The sequence below is a fragment of the Microtus pennsylvanicus genome, chromosome 21 (genome assembly GCF_037038515.1).
Source record: "Microtus pennsylvanicus isolate mMicPen1 chromosome 21, mMicPen1.hap1, whole genome shotgun sequence".
NCBI lineage: Eukaryota > Metazoa > Chordata > Mammalia > Rodentia > Cricetidae > Microtus > Microtus pennsylvanicus.
The window spans coordinates 13,060,209-13,082,136 of record NC_134599.1 but is presented as its reverse complement, the minus strand read 5'-3'; the positions used below and the strand labels follow the sequence as shown (position 1 = coordinate 13,082,136).

Genomic DNA, 21,928 nt, shown 5'->3' with positions numbered 1-21,928 from the left:
GAGGCTGCTCTGGGGCTCATACTCTTTGAGAGCGACAGCTGCCGAGAATTGCCGTCCAGAGCAGCCAGGAAACTTAGTCAGGCAATTACCAATAGCAGTGCCCCCTCCAGCCCCTTCTACCACTCAGCCAAGCCTTCTGTGCTTGTTCCACCCCATTAATACCTTCTCTTTACATAAAATCACAGAAATATTCCATTTCCAATGGACTAACAAAGTTTATACACACATTTTTATGTTTCTATAGAAGTATAATGGTAAAAATGTCTAAGTCCCCAAAGCTTGCCAATAAAACTATGGCAACAGCCTCATGGGATGACATTTCTCTTGTCCAATAAACAATCAACCATAAAAACAAACTGCTGGAGAAGGAGCCCAGAGCAATCCAAATGTCTATACAATATTAGACAAGTGCTAATGGGTATTTTCATAATTAAACCAAACAGTTTTGGGAATCCAGGCTTTCTCTGATACAAACTCATCATTAATACTACAAAAAAAAAAAGGCCAGGAATATAAATACATCAAAGTCTAATTCAAGCAAGTAGGAGGTTATGCACATGTCTAAGATGAATGTCAAAAAAAAGACCACTCACCTCTGCTCTTATCTGTCGCATGGAGTCTCGGTCCCTCAGCGTTGCAGTGTGGGGGGTCTTGTTCACTGTGTCAAAGTCAATGGTGATGCCAAAAGCCACGCCAATCTCATCAGTCCTTGCATAGCGCCTTCCAATGGACCCAGAGGAATCATCTACTTTATGAGACACGCTATTCCTGGTCAGGGCTTCCGCTATCCAAAACAAAGTGAGGTAAGAGTGAAACACTGCAGAAACTCAGCGCCGTCTGAATATAAATTTAGAAGCTCAGGAAACACAAAGGACCCTGAGACAAGGAGCAGCAAGTCTCAGTTGCATGGATGTTGACAAAGTCCCCTCTGGAGCCCAGACAGTCGCTGCTATCTGCACTTCACGGAGCTACATGGGAAGGAGAACTGGACAGGTGCTAAGGTAAGAGCACAGTCCTGAGCTGCTCAGGTGGTGCGGGAGAATTGTCTGTATTCTGTCAATCATGTTTTAAATAAACGCTGATTGGCCAGGCAGGAAGTATAGGCGGGTCAACCAGACAGGAAGTAGAGGTGGGGCGAGGAGAACAGGAGAATGCTAGGAAGGAGAAAGCCCATTCCTCCCAGTCCAGCCCAGCCCACCCCACCGAAGGAGCAACATGTAAACTGCTCGGCTGAGAAAGGTACCGAGCCATGTGGCTAACATAGATAAGAATAATGGGTTAATATAAGCTACAAGAGCTAATAAGAAGACTGAGCTAATGGACCAACCAGTTTTATAACTTATGGAGATCTCTGCTTGACTTTCTTTAAGGCTTGCTGGCTGTAGGGTACCAGGCGGGACAGATACCCCAACGAGCAGGCCCTCATGTTACAGAATCGTGGCTAACATAGATAAGAATAATGGGTTAATATAAGCTACAAGAGCTAATAAGAAGACTGAGCTAATGGGCCAACCAGTTTCATAACTTATGGAGATCTCTGTGTGATTTTCTTTGGGGCTTGCCGGATGCAAGGTACCGGGCAGGATAGATACCCCAACGAGTAGGCCCTCATGTTACACTCAGGCAGCCTCCCTGCTTCCCAACTCAGAAGGGGGCTGGCACTCCAGGGATCCTTTCCAGTGCTGTAGACTCAGTGGCTGGAGATCCAGTAGGTGCCACATTCCACAGAGTCCAGCAAAGAACCTTAACTCTGACTCCGGGCTCCAGGCTCACCCAATGCTGAAACAGCTGCGCAAGTGTAAGAGCAGAGGCTGAAGTCACATTTACACAGTCAAGCTATGCTTTTCCTGAAACACATAACACATTCTGTAAAACTGAGTCTGCTGACCATGCTCCCATGGAGATGGCCCAACTGGATTTGCTTACATAATTCCTTGACAAATGGCATGAACTCTTGATTTTGGCTCAGCGGAAGGACAGAACATTTGAATGGAGCAACCACAGCAGGGAAACTGAAGAACTAGATGGTTTAAAAAGAAAGAAATTCAAATGTTAGTTTATAAAGAATTGTTAACATCCCAAAGTACAAGTAGTTATACTCGGTAGGTAACTCAGACCACTTCGCCATCAGATGCCCAGAACACCAGGGATGACAGCCATGTGACCAAAGGACAACAGGACGAGAACTTCGGTCCGCACTCGGCCCAGCCTGTGGATTCTCTAAACAGATTCTGCTTCTTTTAAGAACGGGCGTCTCCTGCCCACACTGCTGAGCTCACAGTATTAAAACTCAACAATGTAGAAGCATTCTGAAAGTGTGCACAGTGGTCAATGTGGGGATCTACATCAAAGAAAGCCTTACCTTTCTGAGGACCACCTGAAGCACCCCCCCCCCCAGAGAATTAAACAACACATGGCAGTGCCAAAACCCCAACCCCCAGTTCTCTAAAGAAGAGTCCACAGGCCTTTGAGACCAAGTACAACCGAAAATTTTAATTATCTCAAACAGAGCTACTGTACCCCACCCCCAAAAAATCTAAACAAGAAAATAAAAGGTGTTCTGTCAGCCTCCAGGGAATAATTGTTCAACCCTACACTGTACGTGAACGAGAACTCAGAATCAGACAGCAGATGTTTTGCAGCAGGCAAACCAGCTGGCCATTTAGGGTTGGAGATGAGAGCTAAAGGTGGTTCTTAAATAGTGCTTGTACAAAAGGTTCATTTGACACAAGAACATGCAACCTGACAATGGATCTGTCCCATTAAACCACCGAGTGACAGAGTCCAGGCTAGGCTCCTCTCAAAGCTTAACTACTCCTTAAGCCTAATTAAGGTGGCAATGACAAATATCCTGCCTTAAGGGTCCCTTGTGCTCCAGCAACACTAAGGCCCACATCACAGAACCCAACTCCCTCCAGCTTGTAATTCTACTTCACATGAGAAAAAGGAACTTGCCTTTACAGAAATACTTTTTAAAATTTTCAGTAGAAATGTTTTACACCAAATCTGTAGGCAAGTGGATTAAGTAAATGGGTGCTAATAATTCAGTAACATTTTTGGCTTCCCACAGCCTAATCAAATCTCTCTTCATGAAGGGACTCTATGCAATTCATAACAGTGTGACTAATTTATTCTTGTTTAGCTTTTATGAAATGTCTATTAAAGCTCTAGTTATATCAATATTGTTCAATTCAAAGAAACAGCCAAAAGATTTTTTTTTCTTAAAAACTAAAAACCTTTCTATTAGAGAAATAAGCAGGAAAACCATGAAGCAAAATTGCCGTCTGAAAAAACACATTTAGGTATGCACATCATCACTCCCTGGAAAGTGTCGTCTGCATGGGCATACCTACTGCCTGGGCCAGCTACTCCTGTCTGCCAAAAGGTCAGCTGCTCCCTCACACAGAGAATGAAGACACACTTTACAGAGATTAAAAACGGGCAATATTTTGTTGTTGTTACTTTTAGGGGGTTTATTGTTGTCAGTAGTTTTTTGAGACAGGGTTTCTCTGTTTAATAGTCCAGGCTGTCCTGGAACACAATTTTTAGAACAGGCTGGCCCCAAACTCACAGTGATTTGCCTTCCTCTACCTCCTGAGTAAGAGGACTAAAAGTGTTCACCACCACCATCTGGCCAAAAAGGCAACTTTATTAGCTACATAGTAAAATAGTATGTCAGACTTTCTAGAAGGCATCTAGAATTCACTAGTTCATTCTTCAAGGTTCAGTGCTTTGCAAAGAACTGAGGGTTGACACCCAATGAACTATGGGTCCGACTGCAGGTAAATGAGACTGTTTCTTTAATTGGTATCATATAGACAGAACCTCTCTTTTTTTCTAGCTAGCTTTTTGACTATCCTCCTGGAGATCTGCTAGAAGCTACAGGAATATACCTTCTAGACACACTGAGATCACAAAGGCAAAGGCTCACGGGCCAAGGAGACAGAGTGGAGCCCAGACACAGGATCATCAAGTGAAGAGAGAAGGTGAAGGTACAACTCCAACTTCTTCAACACTTCAAGGCCAGAAAAGCTCCATCCCAGATGCCCAGATGCTGCTGCCCACTCTAAGATCTGTCAGCTGAACATGCTGGAACTCACAGGAATTACGGTGTGTGTGTGTGGGGGGGGGTTATTAAAGGAAAATAAAACTTAACACTGCACAGATGCCTGGGTCGCAGCCTTCAACTATGAGTTTGCTAGACTAGAACCTAGTGCGACAGCTCCCCGCACACATCACAGCTAAGAAGAGCTCATCCCGGGGGCAGCTTACCGTTCTCTGCTCATCTCCCTCTCGGACATGGAATGTATGTTCCAATATGGTGTACATGATCCTGCCCAGGCCAAAGGAGGGCTCAATTACACTCGGAACAACTTCTTCCACTGCAAAAGAGGCGATAATTCAGTAATATTCTCTCAAGAACCACCTGATGCAAACCAGAGCCTGGAACTCTGTATGGCAGGTTGGAGAATGCACTCATAAGAACTATGTGCTGATAAGAAACACGATCCCTTGGAAGAGAAAGTTAGCGTTAAAGCATTTGTGAACCAGCTTAAGACTTTACTCACATACAGAAATGAAGCCTGAGTTCCAGGAGCAGCTGAGCTCTCTACTTTCCCTCTGGCTTTGCCTTTCTAGGAGCCTGCATTAAGACTTTGTGAAATCAACTACTGAGGACTAGAGAGATGGCTCACAACTGCCTGTAACTCCAGTTCTAGGCAATCTGAAGCCTCTTCTGGTTTCCAGGCATACATGTAGTATCCAGATATACATGCAGGCAAAAACATACACATAAAAAACAAAATTAAAAACAAAACAAATACCTTAAGTTAGACCCGGTGATGCAAGTTTATAATCAGGAGGCTGAGACAGGAGGATTGCTAGTTCTAGAACTCCCTGGTCCAAAACAACTTTAAAGCCAGTCCTGGAGAACTAAGTAAAGTCCTTCTCAACACAAGAGGTGAGAAAAAGGACTGAAGATACAGCACACTGGCAAACATTTGCCTAGCAAGTGAGAGATCCTTGGTTCAATCCTCAATACTGGAAGAAGCACAAAGAATCAAAAAAATACCTACCAACCCCTACAGCTAACAAAGAACAATTGTGACAACTATGATTTTTATTTGACTTTCTGGCTTGTTACCAGGTAAGAACACTTTCAGAGCCAAGTGAGCACCATTGTAGTCAAGGTCCCGGGGTCAGGAAACACTGAAGGGAGAATCTGCTCAAGACCAGTATCCCATCTAACACCTTCCACAGGGTGCTAGCTACAGGCTTCCTAGAGGCCACACTCAGGAACGTCTAGTAACTTTCTACCTGGAGGCCTTGGGGAGCTCCTGCTCTGTGGGGGAATGAGATAACCAGGACCAACAACTCACTGGTTTGTGATAAAAAAGTCACTGTCATCACAAAGCTTGCTTCCCCTTCATGTAAAATGTGCTTTCATTACCGTTTCTCCTTCACTCATCGTATCAAAAGATTTATGTGGACTGAATACCCTCTTGCCAGAGACCTTCAGCACCACCAGTATAACGAATTGTATGAATAGATCCACACACCGTTACAAAGAAAAGAGTAAAATGTAGCTTAGTATAGCACTTGCCCGCCTATCATGAACGAGGCCCCGGTTTGATCCTTAGAACCACAGGGGGAAAAGAATGCATTTTAGAACATAATCAAGGCGCTGTTTCTGTCCATCCTTTGTAGCGGCTGAGTGACAGCAAGGTGCAGGCTCTGAAGCAGCTGCCAGGACACAATGGTCATCCTATTCACCCCTGTGCTGGCTCCAAGGCCAGGTCTCTCCTGTCCACTGGCCATAGCTTCTCAAATATCTACAACAGCTTCTAGGAGCTTCATTTCAGATGTAAGTGCCCTTCACACGTGCTCCAAAATACACGCTGCCTATTCAGACTCTGCCCGACCAAAACAAAACAAGCAAAAAACATTATCGTTAGCTTTAGAAAAAGCATTAAACGTAAAAGAACTATCTTTAATATGTTTTACCCAAACAAAACCGCCCAGCAATGTAGGTTAGGTGAAAGAAAGGTCCTTTTACTCAGGAAACAAAGCCTTTTAACAGTGGTACCGGTCTTCAGTCAGATCTCATCCCAAGTACCGTGGGTCGTAGGGAACACAGGGCACTTTTACTGTTCAGCACGGAGCACAAGCCTCTTGAGAGAGAAAAACGCCTGAGAGAAGGCTTTTCCTTTGCCATTAAGTGGCTTTTCTTTTCAAAACTTACGTTAAATGATTAAATCTTTTTTTTTTCTTTTTCTTTTTTTAGTTCAGGAATAATGACTGCTATTTGCTTGTTTCTTTACTGTTCTCAAAATTACCGTGTAGTGTTTTCTGGAATCTCTTCACACTGACCATGTCTTTCGTTAACTGAAATGTTTTTCCTTCAGTTTCAATAGTGAATTCCCTATAAACAGAGAAAAAAGGGAGAAAACTCACTACACAGCAGTTAAAACAAGTACCCCTCCTCCAGCATGCTGAACACGCTTCATCTTAAGTGCTAACACAATGTGGTCTTTTCTCCAGATTACAACTCAAATCAAATCAAAGTCATTTCATAAGAACCACCAAATTAATTATTACTCAAACAGTGGCACCAAACCATATACTGAAGAGGATGTGAAAGTGTGGCTCACTCTATAAAATTCTACAAGTGATTTAACAGTAAATTCCTCTAATCTTGAAGTCAGGATTAAATATAAAAACTTAAAAAAAAAAACAAAACCAAAACTGTTATAATCAGATTTGTCCAAAATAGCTCTGCAAGTAAAATGATCACCGTTCTTCACACTATCCTAGCAAATATAAACACAGACTAGCTCACTATCACACAAAAATAAAGTAAATAAAGATCAACTTTAAATAGGTTTCCAGACTGTCTGCTATCAGAGTATAGAACATTCCCCCCATGGCTGTCATATGTTTGTATCCTGAGATCAGTTACAGGTTCCCAGGGGCACCCCACATGGCTCTATTTTCTCACTCTAAAGGCCAGTGTGCAACAGTTCTCTGGCCTGATGGCAACCCAGAACTAGAGAGCGCCCTCATGTGGTTGTCTTGAAGCTGTATGGGGCACTTGCTACATTTTGCAGGGTTCTTCCTGTCATAATCTCCTGCCTCATCTGGATGGTTTCCACTGATCTCCTGGAAATAACTATTGGTTTGAAGTTTGTGTGTGCGCACACAGTGTCATATAGTCTCTGAGTGGTCTAAATGCAGAGCTGGAAACCCCTATAGAACAGTCAGCAAGACAGCTACTGCTTGAGATTAAACCCAGCAAATGGTCTTGCAGAGTTTACCGACTGTTGTTAGCGAATGGTAAACACCCACACCTTCATGGCCTCTAGGTTCCCAAGTCCCTCTCCTCTGTGCCCTCACTCGAACAAGTAATCTGCTTTCCATTACAGCAGTGTCTTTCCTAGGTGTCTGTGTAACTAGAGACTATGAATACCCTTCAATAAAAGAGCAGTCATGAAATACTTCAGGTTTGCTGGCCCTATGTGGTCTCTTGTATACTGTTTTTTTGTTTTGTTTCATTTGAGTATTTTTGTTACTGTTCTTGTTTAAACCCACCCCACTGAAAATTCAAAAATCATTTTTTGTTTGAGAGCAACCCTAAAAGGAAAAGGAGGTGGGAGGAACAAGTGTTCTAATGCATTTTAACGATGGTTCTACAAATGGACAAATTCAGTTATTAAGAGTATACGCTTCTAACTCCTATTCTGTTCCTCTGCTGCTCAGTCTGCCAATTACTGATGGTAATAATCTACAGTAACTGAAAGCCGCCTGGTTTCTCTTCGGTTTTATGGCCTGTATATTTTAGGTTCTATTTTCAGTTGTGTGCATATTTAGAAATGACACAACCTCTTGGGTAACCACCTTTATCATTATAAAGTGTCTGGAGGTTACTTTGATATTAACATAGCCACTCCAATTTCTGACTAGTATTTATATAAAAATCTCCATCCTTTTACATTTAAACCTACTTCTGTATTGTCACTGAAGTTCAGTGTAAATCGCATTTAATCAAGTCTGGAACTTTTGGAACAGACTCCCTATCACTAGATTATTTTATTTCATTGGCATTTAGTACAAGTCTGCCCATCTTTGTCCTCTTTACCAATTTTCTAGAGGTTCTGTGTACTTTAAACAGTATTTTAAGTTTGTGTCTGGTCTGCGTGCTTTCTCTATAGGCAACAGCTCTGGAATTTACTGCCCGCACTGCCTAAGGTTCTGCCACTCCATCCATTTTTACAAGCAGCACACTCCCAATCATTTACTCTTACTTTGGCGTGCATTTTATTTCCATACATAAATTCCATAACATACTCTTGTTTTTGCTTTGGATAGTCCGTTCTCTTTCTGTGTGCGCAGGAGTGTCCATGTGGGCATATGTGGGGCCAGTGGCTGTGTGGAATGTCTTCCCAGAGCCCGACACCCCACATGGTACCGGGCTTACAGATGCGAGGCACAGAGTGGAGCTTTGCTGTGGGGTGGGGATGGACACTCGGTTCTCGCGGCTGCACAGTAAGCACTTTATCCGCTGAGTCACCTCCCGGTGTTCAGTCCACTGTCTCTCGAAGGAACTTACACGGTTTACACTCAGCGCATATTTCTCCTTTCTAAAGCTCTGGCATAGTTTTGAGAGATCTGCACCCAAGACTTCATGGAGCCTTTGCTGTTTCACAGTATTGCTGAGTCTAGTATGTTTATACTTTTGGCTCTAGACACCTATAGACCCTAACCCACAGTGTTCTGGCTTTGATCATTTCGACAGGATCTTACTCTCATCTTTCTTGGCTGTTATATAATGATTCTCTCTCCCCTATTGACTGCTTTAAAGATTTTTGCCCTTGTCCCCAGTTTTTAGCAATCTGAGTCTAATACACCATCGTGTCATTTTGTCTTCGACCTGCCTGGGCTAAGCTTCTTGCTATGAGATGTTTGCTCCACGCACTGCGACTATCACACACGTGCTCATCTGTCTGGCACTGTTCCGTGGCATCTCCCAGCCTCTAACTTTTGACACTCCATGGAGTTTCTGAGACTGTGACCTTAAACTAAATGTTATCTCCTCTGCGCTATTTAATTCACTGTTGCCCCACGCAGCCAGGCGTCAATGGGAGGTGACAGTTGGCACTGTGTTCACACTTCCACGTCTCTTAAAGACTTATGTGTGTGAATGTTTGCCATATGCGGGCGGGTGCCCACGAGGTCAGAGAGGGCCCTGGAGCTGAAGCAGTCTTCACAGCTGAGCCATCTCTCCAGCCCTTCCTTCCCACATGTAAGAGCATGCACACATATGCAGCTATCTTACTGAATGTATTGACTGAGTCCTGTTTCTTATTCCAAGGTCTTCTAATTAACTTCCCTCACCAGGAGTCACACGATACTGCTTTCACAGATTACTTTTTATTACGGTAGGTTCTACACCGTGTGGAACTGGATTTGTTGTATTCCTTTAAGGACTCTCGTCTGCTGCGCTTATATCTATGATTACAGAGTACTCCAGGCCTCCAAGGAAAAGTGAGATTAGCTTCCAATCTAGCTCAGAAGTCTCTTCTAGGAAAATCACTAGAAAAGAACCTGTTCCTCCAAGATGCTGGAGATTAAAGCTGGGACAATGTTCATGAAGATAATAAGATCTTTATTATTTTGCTTCAAATACATTTCTAGGCTATAATGTTGAAATTCTAGCAACAAGAGTTATTTAAACACCAGTACCACACAGACAGAACTTACCCTTCTAGAAACACCCATCTTGCCCCCGCTGAGCCTGCAGTGGGCCCCGGGAAGAAACAGCACCTTACCCTTTCTCGTTCAGCAGCAGCTCCATCTCTGTAATGTAGCATTCGTCACAGGCACTGAGGTACTCCATCACCAGCTTGGCATCCTTCTTGTATGCCTTGCCCACGGCTCCCTTATTGGGCTCAAACTGTACGACGTTAACTGTTTTGTATAAAACAGTCAAGGAATTGCAACACAGCACTGCTTTAGGACTTTGGAAAACGATCGTAACACTCTAAAACCACAGGCAGTGCGGTCAGCATCAGCAACCCAGACCCTGTTCATTCCTGTGTCAAACACAAGATGAGTCAGGGACACGCAAAATCATCCTGAGCGGCCTACCGCAGGGGCTGGGGAGATGACTTGACTCAAGCATGCGGCTCTGAGCTCAGGTGGCCAGCACCCACATCACAGCCAAGTGTGTCTATGCATGCCTACAGTTCCAGCACTGGGGGAGCAGAGACAGGAGGCCTCCTTGGGGCTGCTGTTCAGTCTTTGAAATCAGTGAACACCATTTCAGTGAGGGACTGTCTCAAAAATGAAGGTAGAGGGCAACAGAAAGACGCTCAATTCAGACATGTCTTCGTGCACCCTTACACACATGAACGTGTACATACAAATCACACACAAAGAATGAATACTATTATCAAAGATTTTTAAGGTTACAGTGAAATAAATATTATCTAATTCACAATATATCTCAGTCCATAGCATAAGAACTGGTAATGTCTTTGACGAATAAGGTCCTCAATGGGAAAAAGGGCTTGTTTCCAAAATGAACTAAATCCCTGGGACTCACATGACAAAAGCGTGGAACTGACTCCTGGAAGTTGTCCTGACCTCCATACATGTGCTGTATCAAAAGTCCAAACAAATAATCAATAAATATAATTTTTAAAAAAAGATCTGGTTTTGCCACTAGTCAACCCTAAGGAACAGCTCACAATGTCAGAGCCAGATAAGAAGCAAACTCAGTGAAGCATGGTGGTGCACGTCTTTTATCCCAGCACTCAGGAGGCAAAGGCAAGCAGATCTCTGTGAGTTTCAGGCCAGCCTGGTCTACAGAGTGAGTCCCAGGACAGCCAGGGCTGTTACAGAAACTCTATCTAGAAAAACCAAAAATAAATAAATAAATATAAATAAAAACAAAAGGGGTAAACTCGCATTCTGCTAACTTAGAGTGTGAGTGAGCTAAATTATCTGAAAACAGCACTATGGTTCTAGCAGAACAACATTCAGTAGCCATCCTATATGTAGGTGCAGGTGCAGAGAAAGGCGTGTTGGAAACATCTGAGAAAAAGCAGCACCCTGAAAAACATTCTGGGTGTGCTTCCAAATGTGTGTCTATAAGGGTCTAATGCTGGGGTGCTCATTAGACCCTCAGGAGAGACCAGCAATGGTGCAATGAGGGATACCAACCGACAATTAACCATTCATTCAAAACCAAGGGACAAACTGGGGCTCACACACCTTCACACCCTCTCAGTTTAGAGTGGCCAGAAAGGATATGGGTTCCTTCAGAGGTTTCTCAGCTACTAGTGGGACTTTGGTGGCTCGAGCATGACAGGATAGGTCGTAGCAGGAACGATCAGCACATCCAACAATCTCAATCCAACCCTGGGAAGACAGAACAAACAAACTCATTTACTGCTCACATTGGTATTGTTCATGAAAACACAGACAGTAACTGATCCTTCCAAATATACAGTTAGAGAATCTCCAACTGGATTTTGTATATTATTAAAAAGAGAACAGTTCATACACGAGGGAGTTTATAAAGCACATAGAGAAATTCACACTGTGTATTTGGTGGCCTTATTTTCCAGGCTGACATCTGGCATTCTTTCTTATAAAAATAAGTCATTGCTTTTTTAGTATGACTAATTTTTAATTATAGAAAATTAATCTGGGACTGGAGAGATGGCTCTGTGATTAAGAGCGCTTAGGTTCTCTTCCAGAGAACCCAGGTATAATTCCCAGCACCCACACTGCAGCTCACAGCTGTCTGTGATCCAGCTCCAGGTGATGTGACACCCTCACACAGGCATACATGCAGGCAAAAACACCAGTGCACATAAAATAAAAATGAATCATTAAAAATGTTAAGAAAAATATTAATCCATAAAGATAAAGTCACTAAGCCAGATGTGGTGACTCATACGTAGAATTGGGCACTTTGAGGCTCACGGCTTAAGCCAGGCCGGGTTAGCATTAGACTGCATTAAATAAACAAAATAAAAACCAAAGTCATTTTATAAAAGTAAGACACAAAGCCAAAGACCTTGTGTTAACTCATGTCCCCTGGGTGAAAGCAGCTTCTCTCTATATAGGTGAAGAGAGACATGCAACCAGGAAGATCCCAACGCTCCCAGGCCCCTTGCTTAAGAGAAAAAGAGGTCAGAATTTCCTAGCCTATCTCCTAAATCTACCAAATAGTTCTCTAAGCTAAGAGTGCTGTAATCTTGTAGCCCTGCCACCAGTGCCAGCATTGCCGGATGCGTGTCTTGTCTCCACTGTGGGGGGCGGGGGGAGGCTACAGTACCAGACACCGGGAGCAGGCACAGCAGGCACACCTGGGCCACACCACCTCCACCCTTCGCTCCCTATCTACAGCGGCCATCTCTGTGTCCCGGTGCTTTTAGACACACGGGGTCAGCCCCTCGCTACAAGGAGCACAAGTCAACTGCCGTCTTGCTAGTTTCTTTGGTCCACTCTGGCATAAAGAACAGTAAATGACAGTGTAAAAACTCACTGCAGTCTACTTACATAGGACGTTTTGGACTCAGCATCCCAACAGTCGCACGCATAATGGGCCATCTCATTCTCCATGTGCTGTCGGAAGCGGAGTTTCTCAGGAGATACTCCAACCTTCATGAGGTAGAGGTAGATGCGGCCAATGAAATAGCCTAATACTGAGTTGTTAATGACACCCTGAACAAGGGGAAAAAATACACATTAACACCTTTGAAGACCAAGGTACATCTACAGTATTTCATAGTCTACTGATAAAAAGACAACACAGAGTAAACTTTCTTCTTGCTTTCAGAACAATTTAAAATACCCACAATGAGATCCTAGTTATTTTAAAAGAGTTATTGTCAAGTTAACAAGTTAATGATGAAGTTGTCAAATATGTCTAACACACTGAGCATAGTGGTGCATACTTTAGTCCCAACACTAGGGAAGCAGATCTCTATGAGTTCCAGGCTAGAGTAGTCTACAGAGTGAGTTCCAGGACAGTCACAGCTAAATAGTGAGATTCTGTCTCAAAAAAAAACAATAAAAACAAAATGACAATAAAGAAGTTTAAGGTATCTGTCCAATGGACTCAGCTGCTGCAGTACCATATCCAGCCTTATAGCACATACTCCTGAGATCCAGTCACAAATGACACTAAATCAACTAAAGAAATAAATGAAATTGTTTTGGTTTTGAAGACAGGGTTTCTCTGTGTAACAGCTCTGGCTGTTCTGGAACTTACTCTGTAGACCAGGCTGGCCTCAAAATCAGAGATCTGTCTGCCTCTGCCTCCTGAGTGCTGGGATTAAAGCGGTGCACTATCACTGCTTGATCTTGAAATTTTTTAAAAATGTCTTCTAACCCACTGAGATTCATCTGCTCCATACAGTCATATCATTTGTACCTTTAGTACTAGACCTTAGAAACTATCTAGCCTCACCTCCCACACTGCAAGTCTGTCTACTGGTTAGTTTTGTCAACTTGACACAAACCTAGAATCCCCGAGAAGGAATCTCAAAGGAAGAACTTCATCCTGGCCAATGGGTATTTTCTTGATTGTTGTAGAAGACATGCAAGTCCTTGTACTCAGACAGGCACTAAGGAAACCAGGAATATTAAATACACAGGGGTGTCTCTTCAAGGGGAGAGATGAGCTGGATAACCTGTTTTCTACCCAGAAGGTTGCAAACAGACTTGGTTAATAATCTGATGACCTTTGTGCTACCTGTGTAGCCAGGCCACACCTGACCCTCTCCCAGACTCTTCTCTTGAGTTTGTCTCAGGCAATCCATAGCACTATCCTGCCCCAGACCCTTATCTTGAGCCTGTTTTCTCAATCTTTATGGAAGATGTTACTTTTACTTTACAAAGAGTTTGAAGTACTCATGCCTTAAGCTTTGTTGTGCATGGGTGTTAATTATCACCAGGAAACTTTTTTTCCAAATTGTACTGTGCTTAAATATGCTTAAATAAACTACCCAGGGTCAGACTCTCAAAGTTTGAACCGAAACCACTTTCTCAGCTCTCAAAGACAGTTAGTTACTCTTCACTGGCTGTGGTGGAAGCAGAGACCCCTGCAGACTGCTAACTGATATAGCAAGGACCAGTCTCCTGCGGATGAGGTGTACTATCCCTGAGGAGGTGGGCCTGAGCTGTGTAAGAATGGTGGCTTAGCAAGCCAGGAGAGGCAAGCTAGTCAGTAGCATTTCTCTATTGGCTTCTGCTTCAAGCTCCTACCTTGTTTTCCCTCAAAGATGGAATAGTTTGTCATCTAAAATAAACCCCTTTCCTCCCGAGTTGCTTTTGTTATGGTACTTAGCACAGCAGATCATTCCCACAAAATAGGCGATACCTCTTCCTGCATATTTCTGGGCCCAGAAGGCTCAAGTGCTCCTCCAGGCAAGACAGCCACTACTGGGAGCAGCTCATGAGGGTAAGTCTCCACTCACTCATTTCTCCAGGCAGACAGAAACCCATCGACATACAAGGCCTATAACCCTATGCTGTGGGCAACACAAAGAGGTTTGGATCCAGAGTGCTTGTCTCTCTCAGAGTGGTGCAGATTATTAATGCAGGGTTAGTTAGATACAATACACAGTTCAAGCCAAGACCTAAATCCTAAGTGCTCTACTCGACAAGAATGTTAAAGTTATGTGTGTGGCCAGAGACAACTTGCAGGAGTTGGTTCTCTCCTTCCACACATGGATCCCAGGAATTGAACTCAAGTCTTCAGACTTAGCAGTAGGTGTCTTTACTTCCTGAGCAACCTCCCTGGCCCATTTGCTAAACATTTTCTTTTTTAAATTTTATTTCACATAGATTGGTGTTTGCCTACATGTATATCTGTATGATGGTGTCAGATCCCCTAGAACTAAGTTAGAAAGCTGTGAGCTGCCATGTGGGTGCTGGGAATTGAATCCAGGTCCTCTAGAAGAGCAGCTCTGAGCCAATTCTGCAACCCCTAAACACTTTTCCTATGTTAGCGTCATGGCTCAGAATTGGGTGGTTCATATAAATGTTTCTCATGATATTAATACTGTAAAATAAATTCTATATAAAACAAACAAACAAAAAATACTACATGGAGACTGGCGCTGTAGCTCAGAGCTAGGTCACTTGTTCAGCCTGCAAGGACCTAGGTCTGCTCACCAGTACCACAACAAACATTGTCATGGGCTGAAAATGCAGGCCAAGCACTTGCCAAGCCTGCACATGCCTTTGGGCTTGATCAGCAATGCTGCAAAATAGATAAACAAAAATACTGCAAAAGGCAAAGATGCCATCATCCAATGCACAACCAAGTTGCTAAGTGCGGTCATCTCCAATTGGGCATAATAAAACAATTTCCTCCAGAATCGTACCTGCTCAACAGCATCTCCCAGGCGCATCTTCCGAGCAGACTGTCCGCTGACCTGAGCTTTTGCTGAGTACAAATAAAGGGAGAGGTCGGCCACGTTCTGGAACTTGGGATGGTCCTTCTCTGTGGGATCTACAAAGTGCTCAATCTCCGCCATTGTGAATTCCCTGGAAGGGGGGGAAATAGAAATCGCATGCTCAACTATAAAACTGAGTCACCGATGCTCCTACTTCTAGCTGCTCATTCCTCACAGATAAAGAGCCTAAACTATAGGAATTTCTTGTGACAAGCAGAACACCAGCTTCCTAAGGAAATTAGCCAAAGATTTTTAGTTGAGGTTTGTGAAGGTGGTTGCTTTTTTAAGAATATAAGTAACTGGCCTGGAATACAACTCCATGATAGAGTTTATGCTTAGTATGTTCAAGCCCTTAGGTTCAATCCGTAGTATCAAAATAACAAGAAAAATAATAACTTCAGCAACAAGCTGTTCTCAAATAGTAATTCCTTCTATGTAGCTATACCCAAGAGTATCAACTATAAATAAATATTTTTGCTTGTTTGTTTTGGTTTTTTTGAGACAGGGTTACTCTGAGTAGTACTGGAACTCACTCTGTAGACCAGGCTGGCCTCGAACTCAGAGAAATCTGCCTACTTCTGCCTCCCAAGTGATGGGATTAAAGGCGTGTGCCACCATTGCCCAGCAATAAAACTGATTTTTAAAAACAGATTAATGCAGCCTTTAAAACAGGAAAACAAGCAAAGAGAAATGAGAGGCTGAACAGCGACCGCCACATAAAATGATTCTGCTTTAAGCATCAGGTCTTTGCACAAATATATACTAAGGGAAGCCACAGACATTTGCTTTTTAAAGAATGGGAAATTAGAAGTGAACTGAAATGGTTCTCCGGGTTTTAAAGCAGTTTGATTGGCTGTGTTATAGCTCCAAACAAGTAAATGACTGATAATGGCAGCAAACAGATGGTCTCGTTAGAGCAAGAGCTTCTAAATAAAGTGTTATTCCAGGCAAAGGACACTGGGCATGAATTGAACAAGCCACGATCAAGCGCAGCACATAATGACGAAATAAATATGCACACGGCAATGGTTTTCCAAAGAGATTTCTCTGAATTGCAATTTAGTAGCTATTACAGGGGAAGAGAGAGTGTTTTAAGTTAATTTTATGAGTCAAAAATCTTTTTTTAGAAAATGGACACAGTTTCATGGTGTACTCTCTTGATTATCTCAGACGTTTTAGAAGCAACACAAAATTGCACAGATTGGCCCTAAACATAAGAAATGTACTGCCAAGAGCTCTGAGTTTTGAATTTTACTCGTTAATGGCACATTTTATTTGGTCCCACAGCATTAAGTCTTAATTATCTTTCAACAACTATGAAATGTGTCTGCGCACATGAAAGTTGAGGGGAATGTGCTGTGTCCTTGCATAACTCATACCAGGCCTGACAGGACTGAATTTCAACAGTGCAGGGAAAGTCTTTCCATCTGTTCTGTAGGAAACTGCATGCCAACTGTAGTTAATAATGTAATATCATCATCACCCACTGAAAGGACTAAGATTCTCACCACCAGAGTAAGAACTGAACGGCAACAATGTAAATGGACAGATTGGTTATGAGTTTGCCTGTGCTAATCATCCCACAATGTATGTATCAATACACCTTGAAAACTATTTTCTAGTGACAGGAAGAAAACAGGAAATAGTGAAATGCTGGACCAGAAGACTGTTTTGGAGCATAAGAAAGCTAACAATGGCACACAGCCTATTTCTGTATGGAATCACTCAGAATGATGATGTCAGGAAGAAAAGTGGAAATCATAAACTTGTATCACAGTAGGCTTCTAGGGAAAGAGAGACCAGCCAGTGCCAGGATCCTCTCAAACATGCCTTGACACACCAGAGAGGTGTCTGAACTCGTCAGTGTTGGCCTGCCAACTGCCTTATGTCATAAAGCCCCAACATATCCAGAGGCTGCATCCCGGATACACCTCCTAGCAATGCCACCTGCCCTGAACACTGCCCATTCTTTGTAACACACACACACACACACACACACACACACACACACACACACACACACACACACCAGACTGATCCCATAATATACACCACTGACAGAAAGGAACTGGTTTCAACATCAAGATCTGTATATCCTCAAAACAGGTGGTAAGCAAAGGAAAGAGAGCTTCAGAGCAAGCAGGAACCGTAAATTGTTATCCAGGCTCCTTCCTTTCCCTTATAATTCATGTCCTCAATCAAAACTGTTAGCCTCACCAGAGATTACACTGGGGAAAGAAAAATAAACCTATGACAAGACTAAAGTACAAATTTACACCTCCAACCCAATGCCAACAATACCTGACTCGGATCAGTCCAGACCGAGGAGAGATCTCATTTCTAAAGGAGTTCCCAATCTGGGCAGCAGCAAAAGGCAACTTCCCTTGGTTGAATTCCAAAAGTCGCTTGAAATTCAGGAAAATTCCCTGTGCAGTTTCTGGTCTCAGATATCTATAAAGTTAGATAAGTCAGTCAGTTACAAATAAATTCTTTTCCAATCAAACAGTCTTTACAAGTCAAGTATCACATATGCCCTCTTCACAGCAAAGCTATGCTCAAGGCCTACATTAGAAGTTTTAAAAGGAAGCCAACACTCCCACAGAACCATGGGATGGACCAAGAACTTGGGATGGCCACAATGCCATCAGAACCATCCTTCTTTCTTTAATCCAGTGGTCAGAACACCCACTTCTCTGAGTGTCATTATGGTGGTTTGAATGAGAAAGGCCCCCAAAGGCTAAGTTTCAATACTTGGTCTCCAGTTGGTGTAATTCTTTGGAAAAGATTAGGAGGCATGACTTTGTTGGAGAAGTTATGTCACTGGGGTGGACTTCAGGGTTTTAAAGGATTCATGCCATTCCCAGAGTGCTCTCTGTCTCCAGCTTGTGGTTGGAAACGTGAGCTCTCAACTGCTCCTGCACCAGGCCTTTATCTCTGCATCACGAACTCTCTCTTTTCTAAGTTGTCTCCTTTGTCCTGCTCTCTCATCCCCCACCCCACTTAATCCTATTCTACTTCTCCCTTTGTCTCTCCATAACACTCACTCTATTTCCCCTTCCTTCTGTGATTTCTTGGATTGCAATAGTACAGTATCACAATCTTAAACGCTAATATCCATATATAAGAAGAAAATGTGTAATATTTGTCTTTTGAGTTTGGGTCACCTCACTCAAGATGATCTTTTTCTAATGTCATCCAGTATCCATTTACCTGCAAATTTTTCTTTTCTTCATAACAGCTGACCAGCACTGTTTATTGAAGATGCTACCTTAGGCCCAGTGTGTATTTTTGGCTTTTTTGTCAAAAATCAGATGTCCATAGGTGTGTGGACTTGTGCCTGGTTCATTACTTGGATTCCATTGGCTAACACATCTATTTTAATGACAACACCATACTGTTTTTGCTACTATAATACAACTTGAAATCTAGGATGGTGCTACTTCCAAAAGTTCTTTTATTATTCAGGATTGTTTTAGCGATTTTGGTTTTTCTGGGTTCATGGTGCCATATGAAGTTGAAGATCATTTTTTTCAATTGATATGAATTGTGTTGGAATTCTGACGGGGAATTGCATGGAACTTGTATAGTGCCTGTGGTAAGATAGCCATTTTCACAATATTAACCCTACTGATTCATGAGCATCTGAAATCTTTCCATCTTCTGATGTCTTCAATTTCTGCCTTCAGTGTCTTAAAGCTTTTATTATACGAGCCTTTCACTTGTTTGGAGTGAGTTATCCCAAGATTTTGGTTTTTGAGACTACCAAGAAAGGTACTATTTCTGTGATAATTTTCTCAGTATGCTTGCTATTTGTATATAGAAAGGCTATTGGGGGCTGGAGAGATGGCTCAGAGGTTAAGGGCATTGACTGCTCTTCCAAAGGTCCTGAGTTCAATTCCCAGCAACCACATGGTGGCTCATAACCATCTGTAATGAGATCTGGTCCCCTCTTCTGGCCTGCAGGCATATATGCATGCAGAACACTGTATACACAGTAAATAAATTAAAAAAAAAAAAAGATTCGATGCTCTCTTTAAAAAAAGAAAGAAAGGCTATTGATTTCTGTTAATATAGAAATTTTCTGTTTCTTTATATCTTGCTATTTTCCTAAAGTGTAGAAATTTCCTGGTAAAGTCATTAGGACTTTTTAGGGATAATAACACTAAAGGCTGCTGTGGGATTCCCCTCTGTATGTTATGAATATGCTTTATTACCATTGGTTAATAAAAAAAAAGCTGCTTTGACCTATGGCAGGACAAAATAAAGGCAGACGGGAAATTAAACTGAATGCAGGGAGAAAGAAGGCAGAGACAGGGAGACATCATGTAGCTGCAGAAGGAGAAAGACACCAGAACCTTATCAGTAAGCCACAGCCTCGTGGTGATACACAGATTAACAGAAATGGGTTAAGATGTAAAAGGTAGCTAGACATACACCTGAGTCATCGGCCATGCAGTGTTGTTTATATATAGTTTCTGCGTGATTATTTGGGTCTGGGTGACTGGAAAACAAAAGAAAGTCTCCGCCTACAAAAAGGATCTTTTGAAAAAGCATATGGAAACCTATTACTACAGCAGCTTCCTTTAAAAATACATATATGGTCAACATATAACGGGAGAGACAATGCCCCGACCAGATATCTGATGCTACCAGTGTCTAGACTGGCCAAGGGTCCCAGTGATCTCCCCAAATAACACAAGCTATTGCCAAGGGTATTTAGTTGCTCTCCACAACCTGACAATAAGGTCCTATGGCTAAAGACACAAGATACTTATGTCATCAAACATGGAGAAAATGAGCTGGCACCCAACTTGGAGCTTCACTCCTACTAACTAGCATTCATGGTACCAGAGAAGAAAGGTAATGACCAATATTACACAACCACAAACACTGCAACCTGTAGTAGCAATCTGCCTACAAGATATACTCGTACAATAGTAGCACAAATGTTAAAAATAACCAACCACTCTGGATGATTCCCTCACCAGACCCACCCAGCTCCCCCTCTAACTTCTCATCACATGTATGCCATTACTCTTCCTTTTATTTTCCCTGCCTCTGACTTTCTTAACATATTTTCCTCCCCTCATGGCTAAATACATCACTCCTCTTTCCTTTTTTTTTTAAAGATTTATTTTATGTGTCTGAATGTTTTACCTGCATGTATGTGCACCATGTATATGCAGTTCCTACAGAGACAGAAAAGGGCATCCAGTTCCCCGGAACTGGAATTAGAGATAATTGTGAGCTGCCTTATGGGTGCTGGGAACCAAACCCAGGTCCTCTTCAAGCACAGTCAGTGCTCAGTCATTAACCGAGTCAGGTCAATTTCTCCTATCTCTGTATTCTTTCCATTGTATTTTCAACCAGATATTTTTGTATTTCTCTATCTTAAAGAAAAAGTCAAGCGAATATAGTTGTCCTATTACTGTTCTAGAGCTAGGACCAAGGCAATTTATGAGAGAAAATCACTTAATTGGGGGGCTTGCTTTTAGTTTCAAAGGGTAAGTTCCTAACCATCAGGATCCAGCATGGTGCTGAGAGTTCTACATCCTGATCCATAGGTGGGAGGCCTGGCTCGGGCTTCTGAAACCTCAAATTCCACCCCAAGCAACATGCTTCCTCCAATAAGGGCACAGCCCTTAATCCTTTCAAACAATGCATCAAATGAGGACTAAGTATGCAAATACATAAGCCTATCTTGGAAGATGGAAGACATTAGGAAAACACGGCCCACAGAAACAACTAAGTGGAGCTCACACGGGCTCACTTGAGAAAACAAGATGGGTCCTGCGTGGATCTGCACCAGGTCCTCTGTGTGTGTTACAGCTGTTAGTCTGGTGTTTTCGGGGGACTTCTAACAGGGGGAGTGAGTGTGTCTCTGACTCCTTTGCCTGCTCTTTCAGTCTTTTCTTCCCACTGGGCTGCCTTGTCCAATCTCGGTATGATGGCTTTCACCTTGTCTTATTCTATCTTGTTTGGTCCTGTCTGGATGTCATCTCTTGGAAGCCTGCTCTTTTCTGAAAAGGGAATGGAGGGAGGAGTGGGTCTGGGGGAAGAGGAGAGGTGAAGGGAAGCTCAGAGGTGTACAGGGAGGGGAGACTATGGTTGGGATGTATTGTATGAAAGAAGAAGCTATTTTCAATAAAATAAATAAATCAATAAAATAAGGCTATGGGGGCATTCTCATTCAAAACACAGCAGTATTATAGCCACTGCCTCCACTCCAATTTCACAGAAAAGACTCTGTGTAAAACATTCACTTAAATAAGTGTCCTTGAGGTCTTCTTTAGAATACTAAGACAAGTTCAAAACCCAAAGAAAGAAACCCTAAACTTCACCATCTCCCATTCTAACAAACTACTCATTTTTTATGGCCCTTTCCAGGTTCATCCAAATATAACTGCAGCTACATGTTATATTTCTAAAAAATGTGTGGAAAATTATGCCTCTCC

The 21,928-nt window shown here is 42.6% G+C and overlaps 1 protein-coding gene across 2 annotated transcripts in view; it reads right to left on the bottom strand.

Annotated features, from left to right (window-relative positions):
• Positions 1–21,928, bottom strand: part of Gars1 (glycyl-tRNA synthetase 1) — a 40,439-nt gene that overhangs the window by 764 nt on the left and 17,747 nt on the right. The window contains exons 8-16 of one of the 2 annotated variants that reach the window (XM_075954974.1): positions 17,775–17,924; positions 15,402–15,564; positions 12,568–12,732; positions 11,306–11,418; positions 9,825–9,965; positions 6,336–6,421; positions 4,273–4,382; positions 1,927–2,020; positions 594–784 (exon numbers count right to left, since the gene is read on the bottom strand). In XM_075954974.1, the coding sequence (XP_075811089.1) occupies positions 594–784; positions 1,927–2,020; positions 4,273–4,382; positions 6,336–6,421; positions 9,825–9,965; positions 11,306–11,418; positions 12,568–12,732; positions 15,402–15,564; positions 17,775–17,924 (1,213 nt within the window). Of the gene's footprint in view, positions 1–593; positions 785–1,926; positions 2,021–4,272; positions 4,383–6,335; positions 6,422–9,824; positions 9,971–11,305; positions 11,419–12,567; positions 12,733–15,401; positions 15,565–17,774; positions 17,925–21,928 lie in introns of both variants that reach the window. The other variant, XM_075954975.1, reaches the window with a different exon arrangement.